Genomic DNA, 13,870 nt, shown 5'->3' with positions numbered 1-13,870 from the left:
CAGCACAGTACATACTACCAGTATAATAAGGAGATGAATTTGCATCAAAAAACTGCTGATGGAAAATGAAGCTTTATATCTGTCATGATAAAGGCAAGTACTACCATTGTTTCCCTATAACTCAAGGGGTTTTTACATGTTTTTACATTTCCACCTAACATAAAAGAGATGCTATATACATATTACACACAAGAAATGTTATCCTTCTGATACCATTTTCTTCTTAAACATCAGTATATTCTGCAAGATTCCAAATATAATACCGACTACTAAAATAAAAGAACACTGTTTCGACGAAATGGATCTATTGAAAGGAACACTTGATGTATGATAGAAAATAAATATAAAGCTATCGCTGACACTTACAAAAGATATACTGATATCAATCATTTATTAATCTGCCTTTGCCTTTTGACTTGTTGGAAAGGCCACTTGTGGATTAGTTTAATCTCCTCATTATCTTCGGAATCTTCATTTCAGATGTTGACCCTTCAGGCTGCAGTAAGAATGAAGAAAATCAAGACAAGGTCATATATGAAAACAACAACTTATATGAGTACATATTTCAGACAAAGAGTTCTTATTCCTAAAAGCTTTTGCTTTTGAGTTTTCTCTCTTTTCAAGAAGGAGAAAGTTGGGGGAGTGGGGAGACCCAGGATTCGAAGGTCATGGGTGTACTTTTGGATTCAACCAAAATCTGTTTTGTATATAGGGTGTCCACTACTAATATATCACTATTTTCTAACGACATATACATGTATAAAGGAAATTTTGCCAAACTTTATGGGTGCCGGTGATCCCGCTTGGTACGGCATAGGTCCGCCTCTGGTGGAAGGGTTGAAAAAATTAAAGATCTTAATAACGCAAAGTCACATTGGTAGCCTGCTACACTACAGCAGGGGGTCACATTTTTTGTCTATTGAACTCAGAAACATTTGTTCGTGTTTTAACATAGACATACGACCTGAAGTACACTTGTTTATTGGTTGCGGGCATTCCTTTGTCTCACATTTACTTTTCCTATAACTTGATAACTAGTAATGAGTCAATACATTGTTTTGAAATGTAACATCTTGCTTAAGTTTCATTTCAACTACCATAAGTCCTTGGTTTAAAGCATTCTTGACAAACAGTATGGATTTACATGTATTGACATTTTAAATTCCTGATAGAAATGAAAGAAGCATTAAATATCAACTGGACATGTTTACAGACCTTGTAGCTCTCATAAGACCCTCAAGTGGAAGCAAAAGAACTAAAGATATCATTTTCCTGCTTTACTTGGACAGAATTTTTCTGCTGTTCCACCCTTAGCAGGTGCGACGACAACTGCACTAAATCCATAGTAGGTCCACCTTCTGGAGAAAGGCAATTCTTGGAATTCATAGAGTTTGCTCTTTGATCATGTCCGTCTCTCTGCATTTCAGGAACACTAACTCTGGGAGATTTTGCAAGATTATGATGATCGTCTTTAATGTAGGCATGAGCATCTCCTTTAACCATCCACGGCAGAGTTGGTGAAATGCCGGTTGAATTGCGTAGAAGGTTTTGTGAGTGGGCTGACAGAAGAGAGAGAGCACAAGAGGAGTTTTGCCCTGCAGAAATTTCTTGAACTGATAATATTGTTGACCCAACCGGAACTTTGGATAGATCTTGTTTTCTCACTCCGTACTGATGCTGATTGCTTTCCGCAGGGGATTGCCCGCTTGTGACTGACATAGCCAATTGAGATATGCAGAATGGCTTACGGTCTAATCTAAGATGCTGGTCATTGTTATTCACTTCATAATTTTCTTGATAAAAGAAACTACCAGGAAGTATTTCTGGGAAAAGAAATGGAACTCTCCTTTGAGTCATATCCAAGAATCTTGATCCTGCATTTCAATAAATTGGTAGAACAAACTGAGAATGCTAGAAGCTAAAAGAATGACTAGAAGCATTTGAGGATATGCTAACCAAATAAAATTGAAAAACTTAACACAAAAACTACCTTTAACTCGATATGATTTGAGTAAATAGGATAAGTAGCAAGAATAAAGTTCCCGAAAACACCCAAGATAAGCAAGTTGGGATAAGAAATAAAAGTTCTATCACGGCTTCACATGAAAACAGGGTTAGGAAAAGCAACAGTATGCTTTTATATTCAAAACTGGCATAGGAAAAAGGAAGAGACTTGGAATGCAGAGAATGAAACGCTAGGTTCAACAAAGTTAAAAAAACTCGATTTTAAAGAAACTAAAAGCCAAATCAAGCATAGAACTCTTACTAACTTCAACATAATCAACAAATCCAGGACAATTAGCAGAGAAAAGGTTACCCCAGTGACTATCAAATTGAGGCTTTCTCCGCCGCTCATTATGGCCTGCAAGGCGTTTGCGACAGCTGCGTTTACCTTCATCAAATTCTGCCAGCAAGTGAAACCTGCATTTTTAAAAGGTTACTGCAATTCTATGCAGGAGTAGAAGCCAAGAAATTCATGCCAGATCATAACCACGAAATTATGACATTCAGACTTATGAATAAAATCAGCATATAAATTGCCAGAGTAAAAACCTACACTGGTCTCTTTTGTTAACACCGAGAACAGTGCTCTACTTTAAGGATGATATGCAGAACAATGAATCCAGAGGCTGGTCCATTAGCAGGTTATGATAAGTAACTTTACAAATGAATAAAGGAACTTCTATATTTCCTAACTTTGTAGAGGTTTTGGCAGATCATTCAAACTGAAGTTTACAGAAACACTACGACACTAAACCAAGAGTATTCATTTTAGGAATTTCAGTTTATGTTTTTGTCCGTGGACATTACATCCACAAGATCTGCCCCTTGATTTAGTTTCATAAGCCTCGTGAAACACATAACTTCAATATAATAGCTGGTTTTCCCAGATCAAATGCAATACCATTTATAAAGTCAGATTAACGAAATTTGTATGTGTGTTTGTGTATACGTTCACACACACACACATTCAATTCTGTTTGCAAGTCAGAAACAAAGAGTGCAACCTAGATTACATGAAAAAAGGAGCAAACCTGAGCTAGACCATACCTGCTACACTGCTGACAGAACCTTTGCTCAATGCCATTAACGATAACTATAGCAGTTTTTGAGTGTTCATCACATACTTTGTGTCTTTTGTGATAGTCTTTTGACGAGGTCAGGTCCTTGTTACAACCATGAACCTGGCAGAAAGGAACCTCAGAATGCAAATTCGTAGTACGTAGTCTTTTTCCCTGCAATGATGAATTGACTGTAGACAAATCCGGGTTCCTCTTTAAAGATTGGTTACTCTTGACTTCCCTATAAACAATCGACTCCTCCTCCTTCTGACCACGAACCTGAGAGATAGGAAACTGAGAATGCAAACTCTTTCTTTGGGCAGCTTTTCCAGTTGGCAATGAAGATTCTGGTGAAGAAAGAACTGAACTTTCTTTTGACGATTGACTAGTCCTCACTTCTCCATAATCAGTCAACTCGTCCAATTTCAAACCAATTGGTAATGACATCGGATTATTAGATTTAGTAGCACTATGATTAAACATGGCTCCAAGTTCCAACATAGAACCATTACCTATTTCACCACTTAAAGCTCCTGGGCACGGGTTACTGGCTGCTGATTTCTTAAAAATATCAGCAATACCGGATTCCAAGAACCCCGTGCTTTCAGTTATTTCTTGGCTAGGACCACAAATGCTTTTATCAACATCACAAAAAGGGTTCAAATTCCATTCCTTTACAGTATTTCTACTTCTTGAAAATGTGTCAACAGACAGTTCAACATTATCAGGAAACAGAAAACCTCTCCCTTCCAAACCATAGCTCAAAGGTTCCATCAGTGGCAGAAACAAAAATTTCTCAAATTATACAAAGTGCAAACACTTACAAAATTGGTGCTTCAAATTTATAAACTTCACAGTTAAGTCTTCACCACTAGCCAAATCCAACTGAATTTCTGAATATGAAAAATACAAAGTGACAGAAACACATCAGTATAAATTAAAGTTCCAATCTTTAAATTCAAACCTTAGATATAAACATGAAATATACTAACTTTTTACAAGAATACACAAGCAAAACTAATTGCCCCCACTATTATATAGAACTAGAAAATTAAAACTAAAATTAGCAAGAATGATACTAAAGTCAAAACCAAGATCACCCAAATAACAAAATCCCAAGTTTAATTTACTATCAGACTTTACAAATCAGGAAACAAGCAATTGACCAAATCAGAACCTTAATCTTAGAGTATCAAACAACAAACAAGAAAATACCCAGTTGAGAAAATCATAGGATACGATAAATTTAATCATCTTTAATGTAAAAAGATTGAAACTTTACATCAAACTTACCAAGAAAAAGAGTGGAAAAGGAAAGAACTGGGAACAGGTGCTTTGGTGGTGTGCCACTTTTTGTTCTTGGAAAGAAGCACTAGTAAACCAGATACACTTATTAAAGAGTCAACACAATTTCCACTCCCGACATTTTGAGGGGGGAAAAAAAGAAAAAAGAAAAGAAAATAGGCAACTTCAAGGTCTTTTGTAACTTTTCATGGGTGCTTAATGAGGGCTAAAGAGTCAAGATTTAAAGTTAATGTATTTTAGAGGCTGTCTGGTCATTGAAAAAAATTATTTTTTTCAAATGTTTTTTTTCGAATCAGTATTTAGCAATTAAAATTCCAAATTTCACTTAAAGTTAAATTTCAAATTTTTCGGAATTTGAAAAACTCCAAAAAACTGTTTTTCAAAATTTTCACTTCATTCACTTACAAAAATTCAAAAACAACTTCAAATATATTCATGTCCAAACACAACTCTAATTTTTAAATTTCAAATACCATTTTCAACTTGAATTTTTTTCCACATTTTTTCTAGAATTTCACAGTTCTTATATCAAAACGACCACTCAATTAATAAATTAATAATCAAAACTATATATATCTAATATAAATATAAGCTCTAAGCGAAATTTATTGGGTTCGTCCAAATCCATAACTAACAATATAGCTTTGTCCCCACCTGTGTGTGAGAGAGAGGGGGAGGGAGAGAGAGAGCATTTTTTTTCTTTTTTAAAAAAAAAACAAATCCAAAAGCATGTGTTTCCATTTTTAGGTGATATTAAAGATTAAATTATGAGGAGCAAAGGGGCTAAAGTATAAATTATTACTAAATGTAGGTAGTTAGGTGTGTCTAATCACTAGACTCTATAGAGTGTTGAAATTTGATGCTAACTGACCTTTACTATTGCCTTTGACACTCAACCTTTCAATTATATGCCACGCTTATACTTTAGTCCAATTTAATACTTAAGTAGGGACCTAATTACACATCAAAGTTGGAAGGTAACACAATCTTGTATATTTTATAACATTTTTCTATGTTACATTTCATTTTCTTTCTATAGGGTAATAGTTTGATTTGCTGCTAGGATTTCAAGTTACTTGAAAAAGAAAGACATTTGATGATATTTCTAGATTGGCCACCTATTCTTGGGTTTGGTTGAGTAGAAAAGAAATAGTACTATATAGGAAGATTAAGGAAGTTGTGATTTTCTTCTTCTGGCATAAATAGGGTGTAGTTGAAGAATATTCCTTCTTTCTAATGTTAGTAAAAATGATTATCAGTCCATCTGTCTCAAAATGATTTTTCAAATTTTACTTACTTGAGATCCTTACATTACATCTGTCCTAAAATGATTATTCCTTTTTTACTCTTGAGAGTTATAAAGTTGATAGTTGGCTAAGGTTTTAATGTATTATTTTTTCATAGGGTGGAAATCATATTGATTTCCCACCTTTACCTAAAAAACCAAACTTCTCTTTCAATATTAAACAATAAATATTATGCTCCGTATAATTATACGCGTTGTTTATTTTATCTTGATATTTTCAATTCCCCCTCTATGCATATAATATTTTTATTCAATTAAATTCCTCCTTTAGCTAAGTGTTTTACCAATTTAAATATTTCATTATAAATTTCATAATTAAAGCTCATAAAATTTAACTAGAATATTATTTTTCTGAATTTGGAAGAAAATTTGTTCATACATTTTTTATTGTTACTTTAATATTAAGTATATATTTAAGTTTTACTTTATATATATAAAAGTTATTAATATATATTAACAAAATATTTTCTAAGCTATAATTTAAAGAACATCTAAGTTATTAATATATATCTTTTAGTACTTTATTATAAAATTTACCTCTATAATTATTATTTTTATATTGTTGCACTAACTTTTATTTGATTGATTTAGTGAGATCTTTTATTCTAATACTTTAGTTGCGCACATATCTTTCATATTCAATTTCAATAAATTATATATGATTGATTATCGTTTTTTAATTTTTAATTTTTTTTATTTTTCACTAGCGATTAATACATAACATAGATTAAGAAAAATATTGTGATATTAAAAAGAAAAAAAAATATATACCAAGGACGGTAAGATCGATTGTAAAATAAGTATTTTAAAAATATAATTGAGTTTGAAGGGGCGTTTATTGTTTAATGTTGGAGGATGGGTTTGATTTTTAAGATGAAGTGGGGGGGGATCAAAATAATTTTCACCCTTTTTCATAAAATCACTTATATGGTAATTTTGATTAATTTTGCTTTAATCTTAAATAATTAATTTATTCTATGTATTTAATGACCGTTATCGTAATTGTATTTAACTTTTCCTCTGATTTTATTTTTTTCGTTTTATTTTACGTAAATAATCATTTTTGTAATAGTTATTTTACGCGAAAGGTCACCAAAAAGAGTTGTACCTCTTCGAACCAAACGTGTTGGCTATAAATACCAAGTCATTTCCCTCATATTTTTCTTTCGAAATTCTGAATCCTCCTTCTTCCTTCTGCATTATTTTCTAATATAAAGTAAATAAAAGTGTGATTTGCTATCGATTCTTGAGTTCGTTGTGAAGTACAAGAGGGGTTGAATTATAATTTTTCTTTTTCTTTTGCAAGGTAGTTGACTAATTTTCTTTCTAGTCGACTGGATTCTTGATGCGAGAGATATAAACAATATACAGAATAATAAATAACTGAAAGTAAATGACACCCAATATTCAATAATGATTCAGATTCAAAGTGAATCCTACTCTAGTCCCGTTGGGTTACAAGGGAATCCTTTTTCAAGTATTTGAAATCTTTTGATATTGGTATGTTGGTGTTGTTATGCACCAACAACTTCGTCTCGATAGTAGTACTTTTCTTGCTTCAGATACAATGCCTCACCAGTGATTTTTCTCCCTTTCTTCTCTCCCTAGTTACATAGTAAATCTTGAATGAACTATAATACTTGTTTGGAGTAGAACAAATAGATTGATAGTAGTTCGATCAAAGTATATTCTTCCTTTGCGCCTCTTGTTGTATATATGTGATTTGAACGCCAATCTTCTAAGTGTGATAGATCTATAGACGGAGGGCAACCCAAGGAAATTGATCCTTAGAATCAATCAAGATTGATTTCTTCCAAGAATAAGATAGTAACTTTCTATACTTGGTTTGTTGCTTTCATGGTTGATTTTTTGCAGCAAGCAATTGCTTCCCTGATAGATGTGATTAATTATCCTCCGCAAATCTCCCTTGCAGATTGATTGATATGTCTTTCGTAAATAACTGGATCAAATATTTATTTTGCATGAAGCTCGTAATTATATCATGATTGATTCCTTGATTCTTGCTTCCAGATCTTTAGTAGAATCTCAACTTCTTCTCTATTGGTACTCTTCCACTTTGCCTTTTGACTTCCTTCTTTTGAATTGTTTTTCTATAAATAGAAGTAAGTTATTTTCCATCATTAAAACATATATCTAACAATCTCCCTTTTTTATGATGACAAAATAACTTAATTCATTTTACTCCCTCTTTATCTCGTCTTCAGTCAGCTCTCCCTCAACTTGTTGTCGGGTCTTTTGAGTCGCCCCCACCCCCCCTCAACCTGTGGCCCCTTTTTTTGTGGATTGACTAGTCAACTCTTATTTAGTTAGTTGACTTGTCGATTGGCCCTTCCCAGCAGTTGACTCAAAATTTTCCTACAAGTTAGTTTATCCTTTTCTCCCCCTTTGGCGTCACTCAAAAAGAGCACTAAGTAAGTTTAACTACAAGCAGATAAAATTAGCAGATAGTAAGTTTAATTACAATCATCCAGATAATCCAAAAGCATGAAAGCAAAAAAATATTCAGAATATCCAAAAAAATTATCTAGACACAACCACATAGATCATCGACGAAGAAAGTAGGTAAGGATATTGCAAATAGCTTCCTTGAGACGATCAAAACTTGCGTTCATTGTGTCTGAGAATCCATCAACTCGATCGTGAACTTTCTTGAAGGTTTTTACTGCCTTTTCTGCAGTTTTCAGAACTATGACTCTCAGCTTAGAGACATCAAAACCTTTTTCCTTGGCAACTTCTTAGATATCGCAACTAAGAACTGAGTAGTCAGGAGCTGATCTTTGATGACAGTTAGCTTGTCATCAAGTGCAACAATCTTTGCAAGCAATTTTGGATGGTTGACAACAACCTAAGAAGAATAAGCCTTTACCTTGGAGCTAGAGGGAATCATTTTGACTTCAATTACTACTTCTTTATCTAAGTACCATCCACAACAACATAACCCATGCTAACAAACGCTCTATTGTTATAACACTTGGAGACAAACACATAAGGGTAGTTTGAGAGAGGGATATTAAAAGCTTTGAGGAGGTGAGTGATAACCATCCCCTAAGGAAAATTTGATGGTTCTTCAGCACATTCAACTATAAAATTGATTATCAAGAGGACAACTTCACTTTGTGCTTGGTGAGAAGGTAGTAGACCAATAAGGTGTCCCTTTGAGATAAAGTAATGTAGGGTCCTGTTTTGGAAAGAATGGTGGCGGCAACAGTGTGGGCAAGAATACATGTTTCAAAATTGATGTCACTAAGCCGTAGTTGATTTGGCAAAGGATCAGATAGTGAATCAGCAAGACATTGTTTGACTTGTTCAAATGACACTTCAAAATCTTAAGGCAAGAGTTTATAAACAAAGCAGAGTAACCGTATTTTTTTTACACTTAAACAGAAAATCAAAGGTAGAACAATCTAGAATGATACGTTGACCTAGCACGAATGACTTAATTTTATCAAATTTGGGGGAACGAAGATTTGTATAGAACATGCGAACAAGATCTTCATAGACTTTTGGAAGGGTTAGAACAAAGAAATTTCCCATCCCTGAAAACTAAAGAAGTCGTTTACCTTGCAATTAAGGGCTTCCATATATTCCAAATTGATGATTCTTCCATGATCAATTGACTTTTCCTTGAAAGTGACGAACTTGTCTCTGTTGGGTGAATCCCAGTAGTTCAATTCTAACTCTAGCACATTATCCAAGTCTATCTTCACTTTTTTGGGATGAAAGCTTTTTACTCCTTCTTCCATGGGACGCTTCCCTAGGGCTTTTTCCATTCGAGTATCATCAGAGAGGTATTTTTAAAAGATGAGAAACCCTCAGAGTAGTCAGACCCAATAGTGACTGGTTTTTATGGTTGAGAAGCGATTTTCCCTTTGGACCGGGTGTTTTGTGAGTGGAAGCAAAAAGATTTTTCGAAGTTTTAGCCATTTGAGAGATAGGGTGAAGATTACGAAGTGGGGGCTTAAGTAAGATTAAGTCTTAGAGAAAGGAAGAGAGGCATGAAAAGACGGGATTGAACCGTCGTGACTGATATTGTAGAGAAAGGGAACATACACGACTGCTTTATTCTGTTTCCTTCCTGGTTTACTAAAGATGTGGAAAGAAATGCTAAAATTGGAGGCGCTTCATTAATGCAACATGTAGTAATAATGAGATACACGGTAAAAAAAAGATTTTCTAACAAAGTCACTTAAGCACACAATCTTTGTAGAGTACGAAAATTCCAAAAGCTTAATTAGAAAAAGTAATAATGACAAGTAAGTCCCTAAGGTTTTGAAATCTGTCCTCTAGAAGATGCTTAATAAAAATATCAGCTAATTAGTTTTTAGTAACAACGATAATTCAATGTCACCCTTAAGAACATGGTCTCTAATAAAATGATGTTTGATATCTATATGTTTTGCCCTAGAATGATGCATTGGATTTTTTGATAAACAGATAGAACTAGAATTATCACAGAAAATTTTAACAGGCTTAAAAGACAGATCATAGTCACTTAGTTGGTGAGTCATTCAGAGTAGTTGAGCGCATCATTGTCCGATGGCAATATATTCAGCCTCAATCGTAGATAATGCAATTGATCCCTATTTCTTATTGTTCCAAGAAATGAGTGATTTTCCAAGTAATTGACATGCTCCATTTTGTGCTTTACTGTCATCTTTGTCTCCTACAATATCTGCATCTGAAAAACCTTCAAGCTTAAACTTCTTACGACGTGGATACCATAAACCATGTGATGTAGTCCCAATGAGATATCTAATAATTCGTTTCACTGCCATTAAGTGAGACTCAATAGGAGCTGATTGGAACATGACACATCTGCACACACTAAACATTATTTCAGGATGACCGACAATTAAGTAAAGTAGAGATCCAATCATTCTACGATATTTTGATTCGTCCACCGATTTTCCTTCCTCATCTTTGTCGAGTGATGTAACTGGACTCATGGGAGTTCCAAGTACCTTTGCATTGCTCATTGCAAATTTTTGTATCAGTTTTTTCGTGTACTTTGTTTGACATATGAAGATACCTTCATCTGATTGATGAACTTGAAGTCTGAGGAAGAAAGTCAATTATCCCATCATGCTCATTTCAAACTTGCTTTGCATGAGATGTGAGAATTATTTGTATAGAACAGGGTTAGCACTTCCAAATATAATGTCATCAATATAAATTTGAATAATGAGATTACATGAAGATGACCTTTTAATAAAGAGAGTAGTATCGATCTTACCTCTTGAGAAGCCACGACTAACCATAAATGAACTTAGTCTTTCATATCAGGCTCTAGGTGCTTGTTTTAACCCATAGAGAGCCTTAGTCAACTTAAACACATGGTAAGAAAATTGTGAGTTTTCAAATCCAGGAGGTTGTTTAATATAGTCCTCCTCATCAATGAAACCATTTAAAAATACACTTTTAACATCCATTTGAAATGGTTTAAAACCTTTAAAAGAAGAATATGCAAGCAGAATATGAATTGATTCTAACCGAGCCACTAGAGCAAAGGTTTCCTCATAATCGACTCCTTCCTGCTGAGAGTAGCCCTATGCGACTAGCCTTGCTTTGTTTCTGAAGACTTTGACTTCTTCATTCAGCTTGTTTCTGGATACCCATTTGGTTCCTATAATTGCTGCATTTGCTAGTTTGGATAGCAATGTCCAAACTTGATTTCTGTCAAACTGATCAAGTTCTTCTTGTTTAGCTTATACCCAACTTGAGTCTTTCAGAGCTTCATCCACTTTCTTTGACTCTATTTGAGATATGAGTGCAATGTTAGCCTTTTTTTAGAGCTCCTCTTGTTTTCATTCCGTCAATTGGATTTCCTATGATAAACTTCTGAGGATATTTAGGTTCGCTTGTCCATTCGTTTGGTAATGCTTTAATATGTTGACTAGTTAACTCAATCTGAGATTTAACTTCATTAGTCGACTTTGGGATTTCATTTCCATTGTCAACTGATTCTTTTGGGTTAATCTGTTGTCACGACCCAATTTAGGATCATGACCGGCATTTAGGAGCAAGTTCTCTCAAGTAAGTCTCATCGGTATTTTACAAAAAATCGGACAAAGTTTCCTCTGTTTTTGGACCATCCCAAAAAATTTCTCTGTCTCAAATCAACAACCAAACATCCTAATAACAATTCAAATGACAATAACTTTATCAATTAACCAAAATAAATATCTACCTTTAATAGTCCATCCACTAACAACTAAAAATATGACTTTATCTCCAAATTTAATAAGAATGAGCGATACTCAACATAAGTATATAATAACAAAGAATACTCAAGACACTAAAAGAATGACCATGGAGCGACTTTAAGAGTTCAAAGAAAAGACCATAACAATTGATAAAATTTCCGCCCACGCGAACAAGTGCGAGGCTCACCAAGAGCTATCAACCTGTGCTCTCTAATTAACAAAACCCTCGCCCGCGTCAATTGTTGTCTCTGTAAAAAAAAATTAGCGGGGAATGAGTTGCTAGCTCAGTGAGTAATAACACTTAACCACAACCATTTTTACTGGGGACAAGTCAGAAAACATGCTAGTATCTCAAAAAGAAAATAACATAAAAATGCCCTTTTAGAAACAATAAATAATTTTCAATCTCATCATGCTTTTCTTATAGTATAATACAATTAACAGTTCAGTAATAAACTCGGTAACCACTGTATAATATCAATATTCACATTTGGGAGGTTTCAATGAACGGATTATATAATCGGTATAACTGTGGATTTCTTCGCAATAAGTCAAATATAAAGGTAGTCCCTACTCAAGGGAAATCGGTAACAGTATGCTAGTTCTACCTTCCCACTAGCGAGGGCTGTAACGGTCATCGATAATTACAAGGTGCACCAGGTCTAGCGAACCCGCCATTAGTTACGGGATCTTTCAAAGTCTACTCCCATTTATACTTGTCTCTGTATCCGTATATACTCGTAAAAAATATTTTAAAATAATATAGGGCATTTCGGTTCTTATCAAATCATATAATTTTATTTCGATAACAGTAAATTCAAGTAACGGTAAAACAGATATAGGGACAACGAAAATATTTAAAACAACGGTAATCATCTCAAATAACTATTTCAGTATCATATCGAGTAAAAAACTTGTTCCACATGCAACTTAAAATAATCGGTAACATATTCATATTAAAAATCATGTGTAAATCATGTAAGTTATGAAACTACAAATTGCGGGAAGATTACTACTCACAGTACTCGTGCCGAAATACCAAATACTTCATCTCGAGCAATTCGTACAACTTTCTCCAATCAATATATAATTACATGATATCGATCTCATATTAATTTCCATTTTTAGGCTAATTCGTAGCTAATTTAGAATGCCCAACCCTCAGAGTTTAATGTTTGGCTCTTAATTCGTCGAATTGTAATAGCCCAACAAATCCCTCTTGTTCTGCTTGAAATATCAAGACCAATTTCAGTATCCCAACTCATTGCTACCAAAATTACATTGTAAATTTTTTTCCAATATCACCAATATTAGTAGAAATCATATTTGATTACCAATCACTAACGAAACGGAAAGGTTTTTGAAGGAATATCCCTTCTTCTCTCCTTTTTTTTGGCATTTACAGAATATATAAGTTTATACCCCAAACCTATAGTACCGTTCATGAAAAATAATGAACTCTATTAATTCATTAATTTTAATTATTCAACTAATTCTCAACCCCAATTCTATAGTCATGGAATTTATGAATAAAATCTATGAATTAAGTTCCAAAATTTACCTACCTTGTTCCCCTTCTCTGTAAATCCCTTTGCTAGAACAAAGTAAACTCACTTTAGTGTTGCTTTTGATCGCCTCTGTCCGTTTTGCTTCTGCCGAGCTTGGTCCGTGTTCTTTTGTTTTTGTAGGCTCAAAGCTCTGTTTCTCTTTAACGCAGCTTTTGCTGCTTTCCCCCTTTTCCTCGTTTTGTTTCTAACCCTTTTACGCAGAATGGGCTTCGTGCCCTTTTAAATTTTAATCCTTATTTTTTTTTTTTGTTTTTAAAATCCTTTCTTTTTTGTCCGTACTTGATCAGATGGGCTAAGGCCCACTAATTCATTACATTCACTCTTTATTTTTACTAGTAGTCGTACCCGCGCGATGCGCGGTAAATATTAAAAAAATATTAATTAAATTAAATTATGATCGTGTTT

General features: G+C 33.9%; 1 protein-coding gene and 1 long non-coding RNA gene across 3 annotated transcripts; both read right to left on the bottom strand.

Moving 5' to 3' along the window:
• Window positions 1–56: 56 nt before the first annotated feature.
• Window positions 57–4,560, bottom strand: LOC107820735 (squamosa promoter-binding-like protein 6). Of its 2 annotated transcripts, none has more exons than XM_016647076.2 (5): window positions 4,356–4,560; window positions 3,052–3,955; window positions 2,318–2,421; window positions 1,216–1,874; window positions 57–496 (listed from the first exon to the last, which is right to left on the bottom strand). In XM_016647076.2, the coding sequence occupies exons 2-4, from the start codon at window positions 3,834–3,836 to the stop codon at window positions 1,237–1,239; spliced, it is 1,527 nt and encodes a 508-aa protein (XP_016502562.1). In that variant the 5' UTR covers window positions 3,837–3,955; window positions 4,356–4,560; the 3' UTR covers window positions 57–496; window positions 1,216–1,236. The 2 variants fall into 2 exon arrangements, with proteins under 2 accessions (XP_016502562.1, XP_075096785.1); XM_075240684.1 differs by lacking the exon at window positions 4,356–4,560 and adding an exon at window positions 4,240–4,287.
• Window positions 4,561–11,860: 7,300 nt separating this feature from the next.
• On the bottom strand, window positions 11,861–13,669 carry LOC107820736 (uncharacterized). Its single transcript, XR_001655981.2, has 2 exons — window positions 13,463–13,669; window positions 11,861–12,145 (listed from the first exon to the last, which is right to left on the bottom strand). It is a non-coding gene; the product is annotated as an uncharacterized LOC107820736 (long non-coding RNA).
• Between the last annotated feature and the right edge of the window lie 201 nt (window positions 13,670–13,870).

This window comes from Nicotiana tabacum, chromosome 20, assembly GCF_000715075.1.
Source record: "Nicotiana tabacum cultivar K326 chromosome 20, ASM71507v2, whole genome shotgun sequence".
NCBI classification, from domain to species: domain Eukaryota; kingdom Viridiplantae; phylum Streptophyta; class Magnoliopsida; order Solanales; family Solanaceae; genus Nicotiana; species Nicotiana tabacum.
This window is presented reverse-complemented; position numbering and strand designations above follow the sequence as displayed.